The sequence below is a fragment of the Cloeon dipterum genome, chromosome 4 (genome assembly GCF_949628265.1).
Source record: "Cloeon dipterum chromosome 4, ieCloDipt1.1, whole genome shotgun sequence".
NCBI lineage: Eukaryota > Metazoa > Arthropoda > Insecta > Ephemeroptera > Baetidae > Cloeon > Cloeon dipterum.
In genome coordinates this window covers 1,414,343-1,440,054 of record NC_088789.1, presented here as the reverse complement: position 1 = coordinate 1,440,054, position 25,712 = coordinate 1,414,343, and the positions used below count along the sequence as shown (strand labels likewise).

The 25,712-nt window shown below is 40.6% G+C and overlaps 4 protein-coding genes across 5 annotated transcripts; 2 read left to right on the top strand and 2 right to left on the bottom strand.

The window, feature by feature from the left end:
- Positions 1–1,316: 1,316 nt before the first annotated feature.
- On the bottom strand, positions 1,317–6,519 carry LOC135942295 (phospholipid-transporting ATPase ABCA3-like). Its single transcript, XM_065488326.1, has 15 exons — positions 6,500–6,519; positions 5,234–5,310; positions 5,068–5,174; positions 4,276–4,510; positions 4,056–4,220; positions 3,780–3,998; positions 3,336–3,727; positions 3,119–3,274; positions 2,995–3,066; positions 2,824–2,944; positions 2,467–2,740; positions 2,208–2,406; positions 1,926–2,147; positions 1,552–1,581; positions 1,317–1,496 (listed from the first exon to the last, which is right to left on the bottom strand). Exons 1-15 carry the CDS (start codon positions 6,517–6,519, stop codon positions 1,317–1,319), a joined length of 2,469 nt encoding a protein of 822 aa, XP_065344398.1.
- Positions 6,520–8,304: 1,785 nt separating this feature from the next.
- LOC135944781 (DDB1- and CUL4-associated factor 13-like) lies at positions 8,305–10,398 on the top strand. The gene is made up of 9 exons (XM_065491973.1): positions 8,305–8,470; positions 8,530–8,729; positions 8,793–8,987; positions 9,041–9,209; positions 9,450–9,597; positions 9,655–9,808; positions 9,863–10,009; positions 10,068–10,231; positions 10,292–10,398. The coding sequence occupies exons 1-9, from the start codon at positions 8,401–8,403 to the stop codon at positions 10,377–10,379; spliced, it is 1,335 nt and encodes a 444-aa protein (XP_065348045.1). The 5' UTR covers positions 8,305–8,400; the 3' UTR covers positions 10,380–10,398.
- Positions 10,399–10,834: 436 nt separating this feature from the next.
- CCDC151 (Coiled-coil domain containing protein 151) lies at positions 10,835–13,090 on the top strand. Its single transcript, XM_065491972.1, has 10 exons — positions 10,835–10,948; positions 10,999–11,120; positions 11,173–11,325; positions 11,380–11,490; positions 11,543–11,728; positions 11,775–12,090; positions 12,227–12,407; positions 12,464–12,608; positions 12,659–12,778; positions 12,833–13,090. Exons 1-10 carry the CDS (start codon positions 10,852–10,854, stop codon positions 13,088–13,090), a joined length of 1,689 nt encoding a protein of 562 aa, XP_065348044.1. The 5' UTR covers positions 10,835–10,851.
- A 69-nt stretch (positions 13,091–13,159) lies between these two features.
- sxc (O-linked N-acetylglucosamine (GlcNAc) transferase sxc) lies at positions 13,160–25,374 on the bottom strand. Of its 2 annotated transcripts, XM_065491969.1 has the most exons (15): positions 25,210–25,374; positions 24,362–24,447; positions 24,157–24,307; positions 23,858–24,101; positions 23,081–23,149; positions 21,218–21,414; positions 18,135–18,224; positions 17,415–17,916; positions 16,423–16,704; positions 15,803–16,363; positions 14,853–15,047; positions 14,571–14,798; positions 14,281–14,518; positions 14,086–14,224; positions 13,160–13,346 (listed from the first exon to the last, which is right to left on the bottom strand). In XM_065491969.1, exons 2-15 carry the CDS (start codon positions 24,435–24,437, stop codon positions 13,193–13,195), a joined length of 3,126 nt encoding a protein of 1,041 aa, XP_065348041.1. In that variant the 5' UTR covers positions 24,438–24,447; positions 25,210–25,374; the 3' UTR covers positions 13,160–13,192. The 2 variants fall into 2 exon arrangements, with proteins under 2 accessions (XP_065348041.1, XP_065348042.1); XM_065491970.1 differs by lacking the exons at positions 21,218–21,414; positions 23,081–23,149; positions 23,858–24,101; ... (1 more) ...; positions 24,362–24,447; positions 25,210–25,374 and adding an exon at positions 18,319–19,089.
- Between the last annotated feature and the right edge of the window lie 338 nt (positions 25,375–25,712).

The following is a 25,712-nucleotide window of genomic DNA, read 5'->3' as shown; positions in this document are numbered from 1 at the left end:
AGGAGGCATGTGAGGAAAATGTTAATGGTGGTTTTATATTTAAAATTTATATTATTTTGATACATTTCCTAATTTCAACAACAATTGACCTCGGTCGCTTTACTTTTTATTTTATTTTGAAACCCAGCAAGCATATTAATTATAAAAAAATTATCTGATTTACAGTGCTTTTATCTATTGTTTTGTTGAAACTGAACGATCGTAATGTAATGCAGCTTAATCTTTTACACACTTAATCTGTCATAGACTACACTCAGAGGGAAAATCCTTACGGTGAGAAGCAAAATGCGGCTCTCAAATTGAGAACGCAATTTTGAGTCTCGCCGTGACTAACAGAGAGAGGCGGTCTGTCGCTTTTGGATCTCGCCGAGATCCTCGCTTCAATCTCACAGTGAGATCAAAAAGCGTTCAGCCTTCTCGTACTCAAGGGTTGAACCCAAATGCTCGCTCGCTTCGGTATCGACTGAGAGCGAGAGTTTCGATCTAATTGTGAGATCCAAGAGCGTCTGGTCGCCTCTGCTACTCACAGTGAGACATGCGGCTCTCAAATTCGGGGCGAAACTTTAAGTCTCACCTTGAATACCAGAAGCGAGACCGAACGCTTTTTTGGATCTCACTGTGCGATTGAAACGCTCGCTCTCAGTCGAGACTGAAGCGAGCGAGCATTTGGGTTGTACCCTAGAGTACGAGAAGGCTGGCCGCTTTTTGACCTCACTGTGAGATTGAAGCGAGGATCTGTGAGATCCAAAAGCGCCAGACCACCTCTCTGCTACTCACGGTCAGACTCAAAATTGCGTTCTCAATTTGAGAGCCGCATTTTGCTTCTCACCGTAAGGATTTTCCCTTTGAGTGTAGTCTATGACAGATTCTGTTATGCTCTTTTTTCTATGCGGAAACTGAATTAGTGTTTAAGTAAAATGATTGATGTACCATGTTTTGGAAACCAAGGAATTAAAATCTTTATCAAGTGTAGCAAATAAATATGTTTGTTTCAATTATATTTCCTTATTTGTACTCGAATTGAATCAAAAATACCTATATATAAGCGCTAATCGCAATTTAATATGACACGTGTTTAACACGTGTCAACACGTGAACTTGTGCGAAAAACACGTGTTTGGCACGAACTTAGTGACGTGTCAGACAGGTGACAAACACGTGTTTGTAACTTGTGTACACGCACCCAAAATCACAGGTTTGACACGAGTCAGACACGTGTTTTTTCTTGTAGGGATGCTGATGAAATAAGCGAACAGCGTTCCACACGTTCCGTACAAGAACAAAATGCTGGACAAAACTCCTGCACAGATTAGGTTTTAGTTTGGGAGCAAAACTTGAACAAACCAAGTACCAAATGCAGTTCCGGTGGAAAAAATGTGCATCGTGTCAACCAGGTAAATCAGAAAAAGGACGAGAATGACCACAACCGAGGTGATCAACACGTCAATGACCAAATAGCTCAGCCAAATCAGATAAACAGGACAGCCGGTCATCATCTTAAAGAAAGTTTTTTTAATCAACCTCATAGATTTCAATTAATTATATATATACCTGTAGCTGCCTTGATTTGAGCACCCTTTCCTGAAGAGGCAGAATTAGATTGATAGAGGTGGTGAAAATCCAGCCAAGTTGTGGAATACCCAGCCATATTATTAAGGCGACTAAATTGATGATAGTTTAGTAAAGTGTTTGAGATCGAATTCATAGAAATTGGCGCGGAATGTGGAGTGGAAAAGCTGTAGAAGCCGGTGATTTGCGATACTTCATTAACAGTAGTGAAGTTGGCTGCAATGATGTAGTTCAATAGATAATCCTTAAGGCTTTTGGTTCCAATATCAATTAATTTTTCTTGAAGCCCGTTAACCTTAATGAAAATTTAATGAACAAATAAACATACATTTACTATCAAAAAATTAAAGATGTACTTTAGTTGCATTGGCTTCACCTCGCAAGTTCTCTTCAAAGATTTTAGCGAATAGTTCTGCCTGTTTAGAAGTATCCCTTTCGTACAGCACCTGCAAAGTGCCACCTGAGCTGTACTCTCTCAGCTTTAACGGCAACGTAGAGTTGGAGTCCACGACAACTGCTGCCTCGCCAGGATAAGACAACAAAACCGAACTCAGAGTTAGTAAAATAGGTAGGATAACCTGCAAAAAATTTTAGTGCAAATGTAGATTTAAAGAAAAGCAATGGAATTCAGGATGTACCTGAAGGAGAAGGTTGAACCAGTTCTTTTTGCAGAAGATTACTTTTTTCACTAGGAGAGCTCGGAATTGCTCGAAAAAGAGGTAAATACCGGTTAATCTCATCGTCTGGGTAATTTTCAGGGTGTCCATCCCTCTGTCCGTTATGTCAAAATCTTTCAAACTTTCGCTGCCATATTTTCTTGCTGACAATTCTCCAACCCTGAATATTAATAAGTTTTAACAAACCTATTAACAGGAAAGGAATGTTTTATATATTCACTTTAAAAACACTTCTTCCATGGAAGTGACAGACACTCCAATACTGGAAATTCCGAGATCATCCTTTGAAGTTTCAAGGACGTCGAATAGCTTAGAGAATTGGTCCACCTTTTCTGTTGGCAGGATGAATGTGATAGGACCGGTTTTCGCCGAGTTTGTTGTATCTTGCGTAGAGTTTTCAACTATTGCTTCCGGAAGAACTTGTTTGACAGCGTTCTGCAGGGAGCTTTCGTCGCAGTTATTCGTCGTCAACAGGCTCAGGCGATATCCAGTACCTTTTAAAGATTAGTTTTGATTTAGCTCAGATTTAAAGTGTTTATTAGGCGGGTGTGAGTTACCAAAGAGTCTCTTCAAATACACATGGTCGAGCCGCAACATTCTATCCTTCCACGCGACATAATTACTATTGTGTCACCCAACACGTCTGCTTCCTCCATGAAATGCGTGCTCAACAGGATGGTTTTGTTTTCTCTGAAACGCTGTTCAAAAATTGTTAAGTATGAATTGTCTTAAAAGGTTAAGTTAATACCAGCAGGAGGTCCCAGATCTCTCGCCTTGCTTCAGGAGCAAGGCCTGAAGTGGGCTCGTCCAACATCACAACCTGCAGTATGCATGGGTTGTAATTTATCTTCAGGCCAAAATATAGTTTATACCTTTGATCCTCCGACGAGGGCTATAGCCAACTGCAGTTTCCTCTTCATGCCTCCAGACAGTTCGGACACCAACGCGTCCATCTTACATTCCAAACGAAGAGTGCGCAAAAGTTCTTTTGCTTCTTTCACTGCGTCCTTCATCGATTTTCCTTTCAACTTTTTTAAAAATTAAATCGTTTTATGCACAATACAAAATAGTTGCTCTGTAGTTTATTACCACGGCGAAGAAGACGAGGTGTTGTTTAACTGTGAGTTCTCCAAAGAGCAAGTTGTGCTGCGGACACAGCCCTACGGACTTTCTCAAAAGCGAAATGTTGTTTTTCAGTTCGAGTCCCAAAACCTGCACCAAGCCATCAGAAGGAGAAATCATTCCAGTCAGTATGGACATCGTGGTCGTTTTTCCAGCGCCGTTGTGACCGAGAAAGGCTGTGATTTCGCCTTTGTAGATGTCCAGCGAGACGCCACGCACTGCCTTGACAGCCGGACCGCCCAGTTTGCCAGGATACGTTTTTTTGAGGTTCCTGATGGAGATTCCAATCCTGTCATCCGCCATGTTATTAGTCAGGGGCCGTTCGTAGTTCTCTTGACTCAGTGTGTCAGGGTCTTCAACTATATATACGTAAAACGTTAAATTTGTTTCGGTTTATTTTGTGATACTCACTGAACTCAATTTTATTTGTTTCTCCAAGCCAGTATTGCTTGGTGGCAAAAAACAGGTATGGCTGCTTGTAGCCGTACTCGCCAGGATTCACTTCACTGACGTACCAAGTGATGATGGAGTAGAGGACGATGTCAATGAGATACATGATAAACACTTGTAATATAGATGCGTCGTGTGGCGATAGAGGCGTGTAAAAGTTGCTCCACTGGGCACCAACGCCTATATATACATAAGTCAAATTTACAATCGTTGGATTATTAATACTGGAAAATTTACCTTTTTCCTCGAGTTTATAAACCGAATCGAAGCTAAAGTACAGGCCCATATTAGGAAACAGCATATAGAGACATTTGGTGAAGAATCCAGTGTTTCTCCATCTTTCAGAAGGAATGGCCAAGGGTGACAGCCAGGCAAACAGACTGACAATCGTTGCGAAGACGGCTGAAAATATAAACTCTTAATTCTTGTCTCGTCCTGAATGGAAGAAAAATCTTACGGCCGGAGAAGAATGTGCTGAGGGCAAAGAGGAAGACAATAGCGCTGGCACCATACATGATAAACATGACAAACAAAAGAGAAGGACTCGTCTCGATCAAATTGGCTTGTTCTTCAATTGGGGTTTTGAGAATAAAAACGATGAAGCCGATGGTCAAGGCTTTGACGAGCAGAGCGTCGATGAACCAACCAACCCAGAAAGTCCACTTTTCCATGCCCATCAGCATCATGAGCTCCTAAGAAAAAATTGGATATTTTTCCCATATCTTTTAATTATGAATTGTGAAAACCTTTGCTCCTGATTGTTTTTCCTCAACAATTCGTTTCGTTACAGTGACACATAGGGTCAAGAAACTAAATATGCTAATAAAGGGCAAAAAATAGATAGGATTTTGGTCGTATGAATAGGGCGGGCAAGGCATATTTTGTAGAAGAATCTGGTCGTCGATGTTTTCAGGTGGTTTCTGCTCTTCTTGGGATTTAGCAAGCTCAATGAATGCTTTGTTAGTGACCAGTTGGACTCCAAGGAAGCCAGTCGACAAATATGGATCTTGAAATTAAATTATGTGCATCATCGTGTTATTAAGTCCATCCAAGAAAGCATGTTTTACTTTTATTTTCAGATATAACAGCATTAAATGAACGTAAAAATAAAAGCTTAACTATATATATCTATAGTACTATATATCTTACCTTCGTGTTCAAATCTTGGACATTCCGATCGGGTATTAATCAGTGTCCCTGTTTTAAATTGTTCCTGAATTCTGATCTTGTAGTCAAGCTTCTTCGGCACCTGGCCGTTCACAATTGTGGCAGCATCTCCCTCAAAGATCAAGCCAATAGTCCCTTTTGTCATATTGAACATCAGCAATTCTTCCTCAGTGTCAAATCCTTGCATGCCTATAAATTTGTATCAATCATTAATCCGAATGAACGATATTCAGCGCACAAAATCTTACTCTGGAATCTTCCATAATTGCTTGCTCTGAAGACCAAAGTCTCTATGAAGTTGTTTTTCGGTGCGTAGAAGACATCCCTGTGTAATAGAGGAGAGACCAAAACTAAAGAATCAATAGGCTCAAAATAACGGGTCGTATTGTTCTCCTCGTCAAGAGTTGGACGGATTTCTTTTGCATATATGTAGGCGTATAGAGTGAAAAAAGCAGCACAGGCAGGGTGAATTCCAGCATAGAAATGAACCAATGCCGGCGCCGCACCAGGATGGTGTTCTTCCAAAACAAGACGCCCAATTGACGCATCTAAAATCAAATTGTAAATTTATTATCATCTCAGAATTTACACGAATGCAGCTCACCTTTGTCAGGAAAACGGCCGGCTAGTGTTGTAGAATTCAAATGTACTGAAAACACCATTCATATAGACGGCGCAAGAGGGATATGACTAACTATTTTTTAAATATGACACTTCAACTAATTAGGTATTGACTGTTATTTACAGCTTTTACGCATCAAGTCCTTTTGTATTTCAGTAGAACAAAATAAACAATGACACAGTCGCATAATATTATTAAAACGTGATTTTAAAACAATCAAAAGCTAATTGTGCGATGATTTCCTTTGCGTCAAAAGTAGATAAGTATTAACGGCTATTTTTGTAGCCTTTAAACCAAATTTATTCATATTAATATTATAATACCTTTCACGATCTTTAACTGTTGTATATATGCTCGAAAAAAATATATGATATGAGAAAACATATTACTTTTTAATTGAATGATTGATTGGTCCAGTTAAAAAGAGAAGAAAGAAGATAATTTAAGATGGGAAAAATATAAAGAAGTTATTACAAGACACAAAATTATTAAAAATAAAAATAAAATAGTTTTTTTCAGAGGGGCTGAGTTTTGAATGGACCCTGGAGTGCCTGTCAACTATACCTAAATATCCCAATGCTTCATAATATAAGGGCGACTCCACCAAAAATGATTGCAATTTTGCTCAAGCAAAAATTAAATATTGAAATGAGAGACTACTGCCATTTATTCAATTCTTTAAAAATATATGAATTTTAATTTATTTTTCTTTTCTTCCCTGTCCGAGGAGCGGGAAGGGCGCGCACTGTGCTAGCACGAATGCTGAAACCCTGGTGCCAATAACACCGCGAACGGATAACATGTGCGCACCAGGCCGCACAGGGACCCAGCCCACTCAAGGGCCACTTGCCTCCGCAACGAGGACTTTTCTTTAAACGCTAGACATTCGTACCGTGAAGCCAAATCACGCATGCTGGAAAGGTGCAAACCAGCAAGATATTTGTCTTCCAGTTATTTCACAGTTGCAAAAAGGCATCCCGCCAGCTTACGCAAATAAAGAGAAATTAAATGAATGGCACAACAGAAGTCTAGAATTTATATACTTAAATGTACTTATGCAACTTGCAGTGCATCGTTGCATGGCAGCACCGCATCGATATCGGCTCTAGGCGCTGATGGCAGGCATTATCATCAAATTAACAGACGGTGTTCATCATCCTACACCTAAATTTGAAACTACCTAATGGCTAAACTGCGAAGATTAATTCAGCGAAAACGGTATTTGAAATTTATGACAATTTTGACGATAAATATTTTCTGACAAAATAATCATCTGGAAGTTTTGAGCGTTCATTTATTTTAAACTGCTGACCATAATAATTTATTTTCATCGAACAACGATTATACTTCTGTACATAGAAGCGTTTTTCATCTTTCAATTCAAACTATTCTTGATATCAAAATATTTATACAAACAAGAATGGAATGCAATAAGCTATATTTCAAAAGACCGGGAAATGCCCACTGATTTTTCGCATATTTGTTTGTATTTCCAACACGTACCTGGGATACAAATAAAAACACTTAGCTTTAAATAGTGCTTGTTCGCCAATCGTGGTATGATTTCTTCTCTCGTTCTGATACGAGCATGATGAGGCTCATTCTTTTCATCGCCGGCGTCGTCCTGTTGGCTGGTGGAAACGTTCACGGTAAGGAATTTCATTGAAAGTTATTGATATATCTTTAAATCTCATAATTAATTAAAATTTGACAGCCTCTGATGAGAAGGGTCACTATGAATTATGCGACTCGTTCACAGCATATTTCATGAAGTATAGTGGTAAAGAAACTCATATTGATTTTGTTTTAAAAATTAAATCTTAAATGTCTCTTTTTCTAGTCTGCGCCACAGGCTGGTACCTGCCTGAAGAAGAAAAAGTGAGATTATTGCTTAAAATCGATAACAAAATATATTTTGACAGAAAATTTTACGGTAATAATTACTTATATTTTGATTTATGCCAGCTTTGGTAATTTTTATCTATTCGTTTCAGTACCGAATCTACCCGGTAAACATAGCGAACATGTAGGTATTTTCAAATTTGTTGCAAATAATATAGAAGTGACTTATGACAGTGGTTCGGTGCTTATTTGCACCTACGTAAAAATCAAGTCGTTCCTCGTTATCACAGCCTATGACAATCTTATGTGTTTTGTTATGGATTCCAAAACATGAGAACATCTATCTGTAAACTATGTTATATTATTATTAATTATTTGATGTTTCTCCTCACTAATACAAATACAAACTATGTCACAGACTTGTCAGGGTAATACAAATTTATGTATTGGGTTTCAATAAAACTGTTGTTGCAAAACTATCCAGAAAAATCTATTTCATTTCATTGGTACAGTTAGGACATTTTGCTATTAATTAAAAATATCCATCATAAAATATAAAATGCAATGGAAATTAGGGAAGTCCTGTTTATTTGCATTTGATTTCTGAAAGGAGAAAATAATGAATGAATTACAACAATTAATACACTGATTCAGATTTCTTTTATTTCATAGGATCAAAATTTGCAAAAGATTTTTGTAAATGAATCGCATCCTGATAAATAATATCGTATTTTTCTGTAAAAATACAACAATCCCGCCAAAAGTATTCCCGCTCCTCTTGAAATCCCACTCCCGCCACTAGATGGCTCTGGTAAACATAAACATACGTAAGGCACCGGGCCCGTCACAATCTCAAATCACACGTCGTGCGTCGAGAGTCGAAACCCGAAAGCAGCCTCGTTTTTTTAGTATACCCTTACCGCATTTTGATTTCCCTAGCAAATTTTCACAATGAAGGTTAAAATGCTTTCTCGTAACCCGGACCAGTACATCCGAGAGACGAAAAACGATCTGCATAAAAGTGAGTTTTGAAGAACGGCCCCGGATTTCTCTAACACTTAAATTTGTACCAAATTCCAGTGCAAAGAAATTATGACCCTGATTTGCATCCGTTAGAAGCGCCTCGAGAATACAAGCAGGCGTTAAATGCCGTCAAATTGGAGCGAGTTTTCGCTAAACCGTTCTTGTGCTGTCTGGATGGCCATCGAGACGGAGTCACTAGCGTGGCCAAACACCCTGAGCGCCTCTCCACCGTGGCCAGTGGCTCTTACAACGGCGAGGTTGTTGATTGATTCCTCCATTAAAAATTATTCCGTTTAATGTATAAAATTTCTCTGCCGCAGGTCATAATTTGGAATTTGGCTTCAAGGAAAGAACAGGCTCGTGTTAAAGCTCACGAGGGATCTGTTAAAGGCATGACTTTTGATCCCACCGGCGAAAACCTGATCACCTGTGGTGATGATAAGACAATTAAAATTTGGAATACGGACAGTGATGACTGTAAAGAACACAAGGCGAAATCTATAATTGTCTGCACGGTATGAAGGCATGATTATTTCACGCACAAGACTGAAAAAACATAAAATTTCAGAATAGCATATTTTCCATCTCGCACAGCCGGGACTCTAAAACCTTCGTGACTGGTGGAGAGGTTGTCCAGCTCTGGGACGGCGTAAAAGTTATTCCAGACGTTACAACGCACTGGGGAGTCGACCCCATTCACTGCGTTCAATTTAACCCAGTAGAAACTAATTTAATTGGTGAGTTGATTGTTGCTTTTCCTCAATTTCTCCAAACATTTCTCTGTGGCAATTTTTCAAATCGAGGTCATGAGCAAATAATTAGAATATTAGTGAAAACTGAGGTGCCAACTGGCAAAAAAGGAAAAAATCGCTCTTTACCACTCCACTGCATCTTTTTTTTAACTAAAAATGCGGGTTTTTGCAACTAACTTGTCCTCAAATATAAATATTAATTGGTCACTTAATTATTTATTTCAGGTGCTTGCAGTAGCGACCGGAGCATCATTATTTATGACATTAGGCAGGCGACCGCAGTTCGGAAATTGACCATGAAGATGAAGGTGAACAAACTTTGCTGGAATCCGATGGAAGCTTTCAACTTCACTGCAGCATCGGAAGATTACAAGTGAGAATTAATTCGGTTTCTTTAAAAAAATTAACTCATGAAAACATTTATTTTCAGTTTGTACACATTCGACTGCAGAAATCTGTCTAATCCACTTGTGATGCACGTCGGCCACACATCCGCGGTGATCGACGTGGACTATTGCCCGACGGGAAACGAGTTCGTCTCCGGCAGCTACGACAAAACAATCAGGATTTTCGAATCTCACAAAGTAAAGAGCTGCAGATTTTCTAATGGAACTCTAATTTGAGTCTTGTTTTTACAGACGACCTCTCGAGAGGTTTATCACACAAAAAGGATGCAGAGGCTGACGTGCGTCGCTTACACGCACGACAGCCGGTACATCATCTCCGGCTCAGATGAGATGAACTTGCGGCTGTGGAAGGCAATTGCCTGGCAGAAACAGGGGGTGGTGAGTGTGTTGAGGGGTGCAATTTTGTGTTTTTCCTAAAGTGCTATGCGATTTTTAGATCAAGCCTCGAGAGAAAGCAGCGTTGGAGTACAGCAACTCGCTGAAGGAGAAGTTCATGACTCATCCGCAAATAAAACGCATTGCCAACCATAGACAAGTGCCAAGGCACATCTTCAATGCTGCGAAAGAACATAAAATCATTTATCAGAAGATTAAGAGAAAGTATGTCTTCAGCTGTGCTTCGTTTTTTATATCAATTCTAAACCAAAATTTTCTTTCCAGGGATTTCAACAGGAAGGCGCACTCAAAACCTGGAACTGTCCATATTAAGGCTTCAAAACTCAAAGCGATTGTAAAGGAAGATGAATAAATATAGATTTTCTATATTAGATTACCCATTTTATTCAATTACAGAGGTATTAACTGATTTGTAAAGAATTAAGCTTTGCATCACATTAGAGGGCCAGAGAAAGGTCAGATTCGAGCTGTCCGGCATTAATTAATAAGAAAACGGACAAAGACACGAAGTCAATTTTGTAATGAACTGAAAGAGCTGTGCTCAAATTTTGGGGAAGTCTATAAGTGCAAATTTTTAATATATTTTGAATTCAAATTTGGCTCATGATAATTTAAGAGCATGTAAGTTTTTTATCAATTGGCCAGGATCCAGGATTTTAGAACGACAAATTATCGATCGAGGAGGCGAATAAATAAATTATTTTTTTATATTAGATTTCCCATTTTATTTAAAAGTATTTGTTTTGCATGATAGAGGCTAGGTTGTGCTTTAATTTATTGATTAAAAAGCCCTCAGTCAGTTGTCATGGATACCTAGGCTCTGAATGGGACGATTGGCAAACATGGCTTCAGAAAAGAGCAGTACAGAAGAAGAAATTTTTAAAAGTATCAATGATCTCAAGAAGAAAATTCAGCTCTCAGGTGGTTAAATTTTTAATTATTTAATTCAGCTATTGAAAATCACATTTTAGAGGGCCAGCGAAAGGCCAAATTCGAGCTGTGCGGCATTGAAAAGAAGAAAAACACGGATAAGATCAATCAATTAAAAAATGAACTGAAAGAGTTGTGTGCCAATTTGGGAAAGCCCATCAAAGTATATATTTTTTTAAATTTTGGATTAAAATTTAACAAAATGATAATTCAAGAGTGAGGAAATTTTTAATCAGAGAGCAAAGAGTGCAAAGGCTGATTTCTTCCCGCTCAGCAATAAGAGGCCGGATGAAGCGCTCGACGTAATCGAATACAGGATCATCGAACTAAACAAGAAATTGGATTTGAAAATATACCAGCGACATAAGGTAAAAGCATTTTCCTATATGGGGCAACCGATACTTTTACGAGTCAGATTACAGTTTGAAGAAAAATACAACGAACTTATCGAGTATAGAGAAAGGCTGAGGGTTGAGGCAGATCAGTACCAACGGAAAAGGTGCAAAAGTGCCGAAAAAACGCCCGAGAAACAGGTTTTAGATCAGTGGATGTCAATACGGTATAAATTAAAATTTAATTGAAAAGAGGATCAGTGAGCTTGAAAACAAAATCCACCATACCGAACTGAACGCCATGGAGGCTGAGACTGTTCGTCGCAAGTACACGTCCATCAAATCAAATCTTCTAAACGACTCAGTAAAATATGAAGCATCTCTTCAAAAGCTTGAGTCGGAAATAAAATCTCAAAGCGATGAAATAGACAAGTTGCAGGTAATGTCCAAATCCGACTATGCGACTGATCAAAAATCCTCCACAGGCCATCAGGAGTGAAGCCTTTCAAGTCAGAGACGCCACCAGGGCGATGCTCGTTCGCCAGGACGAACTGGCCATCCGCCAAGCCAAAGAAAGGGAGAGGAAGCTGCAGGAACAGAGGATCATAGTGGAGGAGCGGCGGGTGGAGCTGGAGAACCTGGAGCATCAGCTCTTCCCTTCGTCAGGGATGCTTCCCCAACTGCACAGAGATTCTGTCACTTCGTTGGAAAACGTCGGACTCGCGACAAACGACGAAAACCTCAGCCAATACTCTACTTCGGCACTGGAGGATTCCTACAAGAAGCTCATGGTGGCCACAGGCATGAAAATCAGTTTATTTTAGAGATTTAAGGCGGCGGCTGAAACGACCCAATTGCTAAAAGACATTTTTTTCCTGCATTTTTTAATTTTTGACCTCTAGATTTAAATTAATAGACACTTTTTACAATTTTGTAGGGGAAGTTGAGCCAAGCATGGTGACGCACAGGTTTGTCAGCCAGAAGGAGACCAGAAACCGACTGACCTATTTGAGGGGCTTGACTGAAGATGACAAGAGGAAGATGGAAGCTCAGAGGAGCGAACTGATTTCTAAATTGGAGATGTCTAAATTCACTGCAGAAGTCAAGAGCAAGGAGATGTCAGAGAGAGTCTCAAGCGTTTGATAGATATAATAAAAATTTATTTCTCTTTCAGAAATGTAGAAGAAATAGAGGAATTAAAGGAAAAAATTGTCCAAGAGGGTAAAAACCTGTGCAACATAATAAAGAAAACCAAAGAGAGAAAGTCTACTAAAGAGAGAATTATGAAATGCTTGCTTGAAATTTACAACTCTCTCAGAGTAAGAAAACTCCATAAAAAAGCAACCGAAAATCTGAAAATATTCGGCAGGAGTTCAACTTGAACGAGGACAAACTGGACACGGAAGGCAAGGACTTGGACCACATTGCTCTGCTATTCGTGGAGGACGCAGTGCTGGCGGCCCACAAGCTCGCCCAGCAAAAGCAGGAGGTTTGCCTATTTTAATTTAATCTCAGTTAAATTAATTTCAGTTGGTCACTGCAGGAGCAACGAATGCGAGAGCGGGCCTCGCACTCTCGGCTCGGAAGTCGAGCCGGCTACACTCACCAGTCGTCGAGCGAAAGAACAGAAATTCAACAGAACAGTCAGAAGAGCAAAGAGGTGCAGTCGGAGGAAGAGGAAATTCCGACTAGAAACTTCATCAAACGCCAAGCGCAGATGCTAGTCGACTCTAAATCCAGGAGGCGGTTTTTCAGGCCTGGAAGGAATCGCATGAGCATGCAAGCTAAGAAAATGGTTTAATTTTTTGTCCAATAACTACATAATCATTGGTTTATTGATGGTCTTTTCACATAATAAATACAAAGAAACTAAATTAGAAAATACATACAGACAAGATGATATTTATTTAAGAGAAACGTGATCAGGCTTCTCGCCTCTTGCGTGCTTTTCCCACATCTTGTGGTACAACTTCTCCAGGGAAGATGCGTAATAACGGCAGTCAAACAGAGGAGACGTCATTCTTGCCTGCCACACCTTCACTCTCACTGCTTTCAGGCTGGAAAAAGAAAAAAAATGGTAAATTAAAGTGTATTGATATATTATAAAAATGATCAAATATCCAAACATTTTTTTAATATTCTTCTGACCAAAAGTGCCCCAAAATCCAGTTTTTCGAATTTTATTCATTTTACGCCCTCTTTTTTAGCAAAGGAAATTTATAACTGCTTCTGGGGATTAGAAAAATTATGAAAATTTAATAGTGAAAAGATAAAAAAATAGTGCTTTCCAGTTATAAGGTGCTATATATTTTATAAAAAATCGCAGATTTTCGAAAGGGGTCTGTGTTTGGCCTTGTTAAAATTCACCAGTTGATAGTAGCGCCAAAAACTGCCAAATATCAGAAAGCTGATTAAATTTTCAGTTTTTTCCTATCAGGCAAATTTTTCTCAAACTAAATATTTTCGCACAAAAATCGTCTAAAAATTTTAACTGACCGTTAAAAAAACCTTTAAAATCTTTGAGGGAAAATTCAAAATACCCAAAGTGGAGCTAATTTATTCGAGAATCCTCTGAGAAAATTTACCTTTTTCATTTTAATAATTTCTATGATTATCAGAGGAAAACTCAGAGACTGTCAGGGTTACGAGTTTTATCGGCCCGGTAATATCGTGGATAAACCAGAAAGCAAAACCAGGGTTTTTCATTTCATATAGCATAAAACCTTTTAAATTTAAAAAATTTGAATGACGAAAAAATTATTTTACAGTGACGAAACCAAAAAACAAAATACTTACAACTCTCGGTCTGTGCCTAATCTGATAGCGATATTTTCATACTCGGTTGAGGATTTAGCAATCAATTCTGGACATCCCAGGGTGGTGAGCTGCGAAGCCGCCACTCTGGATGCAAGAGTCTCTCCAGGCAAGGTCACGACTGCAGAAATGAGTCACAATTATACGTCGCCACACTCGGCGAAAGGGGCGACAAACCTGGAGTTCCCGTCCACAACACGTCCATGCTGGTCGTGTGTCCGTTGCAGAGAGGAGTGTCCAGGCAGACGTCGGCCAGCTGGCCGCGCCTCACGTGCTCCTCCTTGGCAGCCACGTTCGAGAAGAGAATCCTGCCGGCTGGCAGACCCAAAGCTTGCGCTGCGCTGTGCAGATTCGTCTCGCCGACGGCAGGGAATCGCAGCAGCCAAATCACCGAGTTGGGCACTTTTTCCAAAATCTAGACTTTCCTTTTAGAAACGAGCACCAATTTAGTTTCAGGGTCCTCTTACCCTGACCCACATCTGCAGGGTGGGAGGATCGATCTTGTACAATTGGTTGAAGTTGCAATAGACGATCGCGTCCTCGGGCAGACCGTACTGCTGCCTGGTCGTAATGACGATGCTCTGCGGAACTTCTTCTCCGGTGGCGGCTTTGGTGTTGGTTTGGGTGGTGGCGAGGCCGTTCTGCACCACGACGCCGTTGACTGAGGTTTGCACCTGTCCTGACGCGATCATGGTCTGTGGGCACGAAAATAAGTAAAAAATTGCCACCTGCTAAAAGGGTAAAAATACCTCAATGTGCGTGGTTGTTGGTAACTCGGCCACTTTCATAGATACTTCTACGGGTCTGCCGTTCAGGTTGGGGTCATTTGATACCGAGCAGACCACTTCCTTGATTTCTTTCACTTGCGTGTTTTCCAGAATCGGAGACAGATCGGTTGCGTTGATGACAGCAACGTTGTCGGCAAGTTCTCTCTTAGCAGTTATCTAAAAATTATTAAAACCACAGTTAAAAACAACGGCCGAACACTTAATGCAAATTCAGGGCCACCCCTTGCAGGGCAGGGGCGGGACACTCTGAGCCAAAAATTTATACAAAAAAATCGATCAAAATATTTCCGTCGTTCCGTGTAAAAAATCAGCAAAGTTGTTCATTTCAGCGCAAAACCCGAGAAATCAACGTATTTCATCGCGGGGAGGCGTGTTTGCCAGTCACAAACCGATTTCGTAAAATAAATATTAAATAATAATAATAATAATGATAATAATTCGGATCCTATCATCTGTTTAAAACGCAATTTTTTCACATTTTCCATAAGGAAAATCCAAATTTCGCGATCATTTCCAAACTTCAAGGGTCTAACCAACTCTATCGCACGCGCAGGTCCAACGCTGGTCTGGCAACCGATTTTAATTTTTTTGCGCCCATATAAAATTAAAATAATTTTTTCCGTTTTTCGGCTTTGCAACGCGTAGTCGACATACGAAAATGATTATATTTTTGTTAAAATTCGGTCGCTCGTCTGCTAATTGATCACGACTCCTCATTGGTCAGGTATTTAATTGGAAATTTACTCGGGATACCTTAGCGACCTTTTACAGGGTAACCCCGCAACCTGAGATCCGCTCCCAGGTCTGTTTTGTAGACTTTACTGTAATTCTGAGCACTTTTGGCGATACTCAGCTACATTTTTTAACCTTCCTCAGGACTGTTTTTGTAGATTCGCAATAGTTAAACATACTTTGTCTGTGAGGATGACTCGCTCTTGCAAGTGGGGAAACATCTGGCGATGGTCCCCGACGAAGTAGGTGGTGGGCATGTAAGCCAGCTTCTCGCTGTATTGGTAGGCCAGTTCCAGGGGCGAAGTGACCTCGTCTGTGATCACGTAGTCCATGAATGGAGCGCCGCTGGTGCCAGGGTAGCCGAGCCACATGACCTGCACCGGAGCCGGTCGGAGAGCAAAGATCTCGTTTCTGGCTCCCTTGGTGTAGCCGTTCATGTTGACCAAGATGTGGATGCCGTCGGCGTTGATCCTGTCGGCCGCCTTGCCGTTGCACGCCACGGTCGACAGGTCGATGAAGTGCTCAGACTCGCGACCAATCTTGGATCTGAATGTGGTCCCGTCGTCTGGGCTGAGTGCGTAGCAGAAAATCTCCACGTTGCTCTTGTCGTGCATTCCGGGAATGCTCTGCATCAAGTGAGATGTTGGGTGGTTGCCAAAGTCGCTCGACACGTAGCCGATCCTCAATCTGCCTCTGATCTCCACGGGGAAGTTGTAAGGGCCTTTGTGCAGCACTTGAATCTGCAAGGTTAATGCATACACATGAAAACGTGACTGCCGCTCTGTGAGATTGTAAGTACCTTTTCCACGCACAAGTTGGCGTGTCTGGCGGCAATCATTTTGCGAAACTCGTGCGAGAGGGGGTAGAGCATCGAGTGGTGCGGGTGCACAGACGGCAGCCGGTTCTTCTCAATCTGCTCGGCCACGATCGACACCAGCTTCTTCATCCGCAGATCGTAGTCGCTCCAATCGCACACAATTTGCAAGCAATGCGCCAGGTTGCAGTAGGCGTCTGGGAAATCTGGCTTCAGCTTAAGGGCTGTTTTATATGAGTGAATTGCTTCGGGGATGCTGCCAGAGTCCTGTTAGAGATAAAAGATTCATGTTTAATTCACAAGTTGCTTAAGTCCTTGGTGTTCGAATTTGCCAATGGATTCTTTCGATTTTTATGAACTCTCCGCTGAGATTTAAGACTCAATTCTACTGCTGTGCATTCTGCTTTTAGAATTGTTTATTTAGACGTGCTGTAAACCAAAATCAGTCCAGCCATTCGCTGTAGAAACGTCTGAGTAGATTTTTTATTTAAAAAAGTAATTTTCACGATTCTACGGCGATTGGCTTAACCGATTTTGGTTTTCGGCACGTCAAAAGAAACAAAATTAAGTGAAGAATGCAAAGCAGCAGGCTTAAACCTGAAATCGCTGTGGAAATGCCTTAAGATCAAAAGTATACGGTGGCGCCATCTGTTGCCGGCTTTGAACACTAAAGGATGAGTTTTGTCTTGGGCATATCTAGAGTTCTAACAGTCAGAATTGCAAAAATTGCCACCGTTTGATTTGTCTTGACCTTCCGTAATGATCTGAAGGGTTTTAGAGTTGATCTGCCCTCAACCCGTACCCCTAAATGACCATATTTCAACCCTGAAGATAAAAAGTTAAAAAATTTACTGCTTTCCCTTTAAATTTAAATTCAAACACCTGGTGAATAACCCACCTGCACGTATAAATACCAAGCCTAAAAATTAACCAACCAGAGTCTGATAGTATTTAAAAAAAGTGGTCCACTAACTCACCTTGTGGATGGAGGCCAGGTTGCTGTGCGCGTCTGCGAACGCAGGATTGATCTGGATGGCCCTCGAGTAGCACTGGAGCGCACCCTGCACGTCTTGCATCTCCTTCAGGGTGTTTCCCATGTTCGAATAGGCGTCGGCGAAGGTCGGCTGGATGCGAATGGCCTCTTTGTAGTGGAGCAGCGCCTCGTTCAGCTTGCCCTGCTGCTGCAGCACCGACGCCAGGTTGGAGTGGGCCGCCGCAAACTCAGGGAACACGTCGAGCGCCTTCAGGTAAAGCCTGGTGGCCTCCTCGATGTAGCCCTGCTCCCGCTTGATGTTGGCCAGGTTGTTGAGACTGTCGGCGTGGGTCGGGCACAGGCGCAGAGCCGTGTTGTAGCATTCCTCCGCTTCGGGCACCTGGCCCTTCTCTTTAAGGGCGTTCGCCAGGTTGCAGTACGCATCGGGGAAGTTGGGCTGAAGCTCGATCGCCCGCCGATACGTGTCGATCGCAAGATCGATCAGACTGTTTGCAAAATTTGTAATTATTATTTTAAAGGAGACATTTCTAGTAAAAAGACAGCCCTAGTAAGGAAACAGTACTAGCTTTGCAGCCACTTTTCTAAAAAAATTACATTGTTATTTAATTAAAATTTGGCTTCAACTGAATCCTAACGGACGAGTTCATGCATTGGCAACAAGAATTTTACAGGATTTCTCTTTGCGACCATTTTGAAAACTTACCCTTGCTCGTAGTAAACGCAGGCCAGGTTTCCGTGGACCACTGCATTATTGGGACTCAAATTCAATGCTCTAAGATACGCAGCAACCGCTCTGCAATAATTAAAATCGGTTAATACATATCTCCTGGTGGGCGTGATAGAAATAGAAAGCATCCACTTGATTAGAAAGAAATGACTAATGTTACCTTTCCAGGCTCCTTTTGAAGCAACCAAAACACCCATACTCTTTCTCGCTTGGTCCATCTCTGGGCGTTTTGACTAGGATTTTGCAGCGGTGGTTGGATGATTTTTTGTGTGGGGATTTGGAAATGGAAGAGTACGAACTGCTATTGTTTTCTGATGGATTGTCCCCAGGTAAAATAGTGATTATCGTGTACACCATAATGCATTGGTATTCCATTATGTGTCTACTTTGGGCGTGGAAAAGTTGTCTAGATTTTCAGCTAAGTTTGTAGTTATGTTGACGCGACATAACCCTTAATATTAGACGTAGTTACAAAAAATGTGTATCACATTGATAAAGTATAAGGCATCGACATTGAACATCGAGAATGTGATCCACCTCCAAATAGAATGGATAAGATTCAAGCCGCCGTGTTTCTGACAGGGAATTAGTGATTTTCTGCTATTTTAGCTTGAGGTGAGCGCGTTGATATTGGAATTATTGTTGCTGATTGATGTTTATGCACGTACAAAAAGAACGAACATCGATTACATTGTTTTGAACCGATTCAAGCAATGGACGTGATGATTAGCGACATGCGGTTTTACCTTCAAATATTGGACGTAAAAAGTGACGTGTGTTTCTTTGGAAAAAGCTCGCTGTCGGAATAATTGAGCAATCAAATGAAGAGAGCTTGGCCCTATTCTACTTACTAGTGAGAAAAGGAGCTCCCGAGCGGCAACAAAATCAGCGAAAACGGAGAAAAATTCAAAAAGCAACTATAAGAAGGGAAAAGAGTGATGAAGTGCAGTTCTCTCTCTCTCTCTCTCTCTCTCTCTCTCTCTCAAGGTGAGGAAATTAATGAAGAGAGATTCGACGAGAGAGAGAGGCGGAGGAAGAGGCGAGGATGCGCAGACCTCAGATGGGCATCGCGTGTCCCGAGACGAGCCCCGTTTTCACGCCACCTCAGGGCTCGTTTCGAGCGCGGAAAAGTTCACGCGGAGAGTGCACGATCGGCCGCACAAACATATCCGAGGGGTGCGAAAAGAAGGGTTCTTTGTGTCAAAGTTGCATGAATGAAGGTGGCCGCCTGCTGCGCATTGCACGGCAACAGATACGCTCGAGATTTGCGCGTCACGTGATCCCAGTCGGAGATTATTGATTTTCGCGGACCACCCCCTAGTCGGGACCTCAATTTTTGGGACCGTAAAATAGGTCAAGCCCAGATAGCTGTGGCTCGCTGGCTGGCTCGAGCTGCGGCCACTCATTTCGCAATCCGCACCCCTTGGCTATCAGATAAGGAAGGCAATCAATTTGCGCGCACACGGAAATAATGCCCACGCAATCAGCCAGAAGAAGCGCGTCAAAATTAAAATTTTGCACTCTCGCGTTAAGTGAAGGCAAAAAAATTAATTCTGGCAGACAGGATTGCATTTGCTTACCACCCTTGAACTGGTTTTTAACCAATTTCTTAAGCAAGAAATAAATTTTTGCGTTTTTCCCTATTAAAAATCTAAAACTTGCTGTCAAAATTTCCTCCACTGTGCAGATTTTCTTCTTTAAAATTGATGCAGTACGATTTGACAGCATTACACGTCGTTTCCCTTGTGAAAAATTCACCCCAGGAGTCGCTAAATTATTTTGGGGAAAATCGCAGCGTACAAATTTAGAAGGCTCTTATTTGATTTTTTTAGACCAGGGTTGCATTAGTTGCTTACCACCCGGTTTTTCACCACTCAATTTTTAAATTTCTTGCGCTAGAAATTCAAGAAATGAATTTTCCATTTTTCCTCTGTAAAAATTTAAAATTGCGGTTGGATCAGTGGTCAAAATTTCCTTAAATTGCTATTTTCTGCCTCAATTTCTCCAAAAATTTATCTCTGGCATTTCTTTTAAGTTGAAGTCATGAGCATGTCATTAGAAAATTATTGTAAACTAAGGTTCCTGAAAAAAAAATGGGGAAAAAACGGTTTTCACCACTGCATGAAAAAAAAATTGTTGCAAGTCTTCTAGTAGAGCAGTCCAACAATTAAGAACATTTTTACTGTTGACTATAGCAAGAATTTCATTTTCTAAATGTATTGAGAAAAAAGGGAGAGCATCAATTTTTTAGCCACCTCAAAATTAAAACTGCATAAAACTTTTCAATCAGAAAAAGAGATTTGGCAATTTTTAATCCCAATGATTTAAATAAATCAACTTTTACCATTTCCTTGAGCGTGATAAGAATAATTTGACACTGTGTCAAACCGCCAAAGCATAAACGAGCAGTAAACAGTGATTTCCTTAATTATGCCTTTGGTGTTTATTAAAGATTTCATTCACCCAAGAGTTTAAGAAATTTAATAATCACGCAGATAGCAAATTATCATCTGCAATGAAATGCAGGGTTGCATTTGCTTGCCACCCTGTTTTTTTTACCAGTTTCTTGCGCAAGAAATTTATTTTTCAATTTTTCCCCTGTGAAAATCTAATATTTGCGGTCAGAGTGGTCCAATTTCCTTTTTTTGTGCCTCAGATTCTCCGAAAATTTCTCTCTGACAATTTTCAAATAATGAGCAAATAATTAGAAAATTATTTCTGCCTGCAAGAAACTGGTAAAAATTGAAAGAAAAAAGTTTTTTACCACTGCACTCCATTTTTGCTTCAAATTGGCTTTTTGCAACCCTGATAATATAACTTGCAATTTCTAGATTTATGGCAATCGGAGGTTAGGAGGATTTCCGAAGTTTTATTTACTCCGATCAATCAGGATTTAAGCGGAGTGTTTAACCACAACTTTAAACCAGCAGCGATGCAGAAGAAGTGTACTAACAAGATTCTTTTAAAATAAAATTACCCAGCTAGAAGTGTGAGTCAACAAATTAATTAAAAAAACCAAGTGGATGCTTTCAAAAGATGAGACAAAATTGTATTATTACCTGTCAAAGATTCTGGCCTCCTTGAGGACGTTTCCCAGATTGATGTAGGCATCGAGGAAATTGGGATCGAGCGCGACGGCCTTCTCAAAGTGGTGAATGGCCAGCCAAATCTCGCCTTGGGCGTTGAACACGCATCCGAGGTTGCTCCAAGCGACGGCAAAATCAGGCCGCGTTTCAATTGCTTTTAAGTAGCAAGCCTATTTTGGGGAGGGAAACGCCAAATTAGAGCGAGGCACAGATATTTTCAACGCAGATTTATTGAACTAAGATCAAAACTGCAGGCATATGGAATCATTTCTAACAAGAGACAAGTATTCAAATTTGGAAAGTGTGTTTCATTCTTATGGCAAAGACTTACATTTTTCAGCGCCTTAAAAGAAAAAAGAATGGTAATTACGCCCAAGCGCGGCGGGATCGAGTCGATCCACGCGACTGTGTCAAGCTACAATAATTTTGCCTGTGACCATTTATGAAAACAATACCCTAAGAGCGAAGGGTTTTGTTTCCATCATTCATAATAGATTTATACTTTCCAATCATACCAATATTTCTTAGCCAAACACTCCAGGGCAAAATTCGGTTTGGATTTTGATTCTTGTAACGCGCGAAATTTCCATTTTGCACTGGCGTGTTTGGTCTGAGAAAAGGATTAGGTTGTATCTGGAAAAATGTTAAAATCCTTTCCTGCATTTGGCTCATCAACAGTAATGATCACGATAATAAAACTCAAAATGCTACAAACTACGGAAGTGAGAGTGTGTGATGGGATAAATAGATATATATAGATATTGATAAGCCCGACAGGAGAAGGTTAAAATTAAAAAGTTGGCCCTCATCTGAAAATGTAACATACGCTTCAGGTGTAAACGGAGCACATTTTAGGATGCCGTCCAAGCCTTGTGCGAAACCAGCTTGATTTCAACCTAGTCTGGGAAACCGGTCAGGAAAAAAGAGAGAAAAGAGACTTATTAATACAAATTGTGAAATCGGGACGGTTTGCTGCTGTCACTGAGAGGCGGAATGCGCGCGCTTTTGACGTTTCGGCTAACCATTTGGCCTTGCAAATTTCACTTCCAAGACTGCATCACGAAAGAGTATGGACGGACATTCCAGATGAGCAGTAACTTTGTCGCTACCTCCAGGTCCAAGTTGTGCTTCCATCTGGGCAGTCCTTGCGCCATTGCAAGTTACGCTGCGCTGCAGGTGCCTAGGCGAAGGCACCTGCAATCGTTTGGCCAGCCAGAGGACCACAAGTGGGCTTTCCAATTCGTGCCAAATTCGGCCAAAAAGCTTCGGCAGACGCAAAAACCGAGGCTTCGAGGTCAACAACTTTGGAAACTCATGTTGCGGATTAGGTCAGAGATCTTTTTCTTGTTGTTTAAGGCAGCTGCTCCAACATGATCATCCAAATTTATCAACCTTGAGCTGTCGAAATGGAAAAAAACTGATCGCGCATCAAACTACAGCCCACCTTTGGCCCGACCACCGCGAAATTAGCCAAAGTCAAATCTTCTGGCCACATTTTCGGCCTGCTTTTCAAAGTGTGTTTGTTTTCCTTGCATAGACCATGCAAGGAAAATGAGACAGTGAGCCGAAATGAATTCATTTTGAATTTGGCGTGAGCGCATCGCGGATGATAGATGCAGCAACATGGAAGCCGAAACGTGTCATCTGCAAATTTGAATGTGTTGCTGAATCTGCTGGTAGGCCAGCCAACTAGACAGGAAGTATGGAAGTCAAACCTGCAAGAATGGTCATTCCTGAAATAAATTTGTCAGCACAGTGCTCCCAATGCGGAGCCAATGTTCGAATGTGCAATGGAGGGGTGGAAGCGAGAATCGAGAATCGGCGCGGCAGGCTTACCTTGGCCTCGTCGAGACGACCTAAAGCTTTCAGCAGATTACCTAAGTCACTCCTCACGCAGTACAAGTCCTGCAAACCAAACGGAACCACTAATTAAAGATGAATGATAGGGAAAATCGTTTAAATATGATTTTTAAATTATTTAAATGAAAAAAAATTGTTTTTCTGAGATGATTATCAAATAAATGAACTTAAATTTGGGTATTTTAATTTTTCCCAGAAAAAATTAAGGCTTATAAACGGCCAGTAGAAATTTTCAGACAAATTTTGTGCGAAAATAATAAATTTGAGAAAAATTTTATAAATAGGAAAAAACTGGAAATTTAATCAGCTTTCTCAATTTATGCAGTTTTTAACGTTGCTATCAACTGATGAATTTTAATGAGGCCAAACACAGACCCCTTTCAAAAATCTGCAATTTAAAAAAATAGCTTTCAAGACTCAAACGCACTTATCTTCTCACTATTAAATTTGTCATAATTTTTCTTACCCTGGAAGCAATTAATTTCATTTGCTAAAAAACCGTCAAAATTTTAAAAATTGGATCTTATTTTAAAATGTAAAAATCACTTTCATTCCACTTAAAATTTCAGATTTTAAAAAATTTCTGAAGAAATTGAATGGTATGTTAATGATATTTTGTTAATCTGGGAAATTTAATGCATTTTCCTCATTTATTGATAAAGGGATATTGGATTTTCCAAAATTTCTGACAACTTTAGGCATCCAGATTCCTTAACAATTTGTTGTTAAATTTAGAGAATAAATAAAACGTACAGGGTTGTACTGCAAGGCAGTGACATAAGCTTGCACGGCCTGCTCCATGTCTCCAGCAGCAACGAGAGCGGCTGCCAGGTTGATGTAGCCGTCAATAAAGTCCGGTTTCAGGCGAACAGCGTGTCTGTAGTTCTCGAGGGCTTCCTGCAGTTGGCCGCGTTCTTTGAAAACGTTGCCCAAGTTGCTGTACGCCTCAGCTAGAAGAGGGTTCTGCTTGATGGCCAAGGTGCTGAAGTGAGCCGACCTGAGACAAAATGACTCATTTAAACAAATTCTAACTTTATAAATGACGTTTTTACTTGTCAAGTCTGCGACACTGGAAGTGAATGGACGAAAGGAGTAGCAGGACGCCCGTGTTGTTGGTCTCCTGCCTCCACAGTTGCATGCAGTGTCTCTCAGCATTTTCGTAGTCGCCTGCTTGGTACTCCCGATGCGCCAGTTCGAGGAGACCTAATAATTGTGTCATTTAAGGGATGGATTTAACTTTTGAGTTAGTAATCTTACCAACAGACGAGAGCTGCTGTATTTCGTTCATTTTTAGAAGTGTTGTGGCGGTGCACGTCCCATCGCTTACGTACATTTGGAAATGGCTGCAACAAAAAGTAAAACCAACTTAAATTTAATACAGATTTGAAAGCGATTGTTTTTATTTGGTTTGAGCAAGAGCTTATTATTCTATAGTATCCACTAATAGCTGCTCAGGATAGCTCAGTGGAAAAAATATAATTTCCTCGAGTCTACATACAAATTTCTGTTGAGAAGTGTAATGGACAATACAGTTTTTGGGTGTTGTTTTTCATTTAGTTATCAAAAGAGCAACACGGTAAATTTTAAAATAATGTCAACAAATCTATAAGAATATTTCAATATAGTGTATTATAAAATAGGGAGCCTTTTAATTCTGAGTAGCACCTAAATTAATATGCGAAGAGGGTTGCCTAATCCTACATAATTCAACCGAATTTAGGTGCGAATAGTTAAATTCTCTAGGCATTATATCCAGTTGCTTAATTCTGCATTTAAACTTCAATTAATTACGCTGTTGCTATGTTGTACTAAAAAATAAATACTATGCATCGACACAGATTACAAGAATATCATCCGTTCAAAATATGTATTTTAATGATACACATAACAAACGTCAAGGGAGTACAGAAACCCGCGTTGAAATAAAATACAAAAATTTACGTTTATCGAGCTATTGAGAAACTGAAATTTTCCATTCCAGCTTGAAGACCTTGAAACGTCGAAGGGTCAGGGGAAACGTTAAAAATCTTAAACATGCTTCGAGCTCTCCAATAAACACAGAGCAGGGAGGAAAATTAATTATTTAAAACCCATCGACATCTCACCTAAGTACACAAGTCTTCGCAAGACAAGCAAGAGTCTCCGCTGGCGATTTTCATGAAATAACTAAAATTTTAGCCAGATAGAAGCCGCGAGCTGCAGAAATGGTGTCTTCAAACTATCGACTCGGTGACTGCATCAAATGGACCTACCGACGGAAATATGGCGAAGGCCGCCAGCCAATCAGAACGCGGAACCAGCTGTGGTGAAATGCCAACCCTGCCACACCAACATCGCATGGTTCCAGATGAGAGTTGGCTAAGCGGAGAAGTTTCTAACTTTCTAAAAGAGAGACTGGACGCATCGCCATCTTGTCTGGTTTAACATAGTAAAATTAACGAAATTAACTATCATTAAAATGGCGGATCTTCCAGCCCCACATAGAAAACGAGAAACTCTTTTGCCAAGCCTACCCTGGTTTAATAGCAAAAGAGCGAGAGGCGACGTAAAGGGGCATTTAATCCGATTATCGACCAAAAGCACCAAAAGGCAGAATCCGAGTATCGAC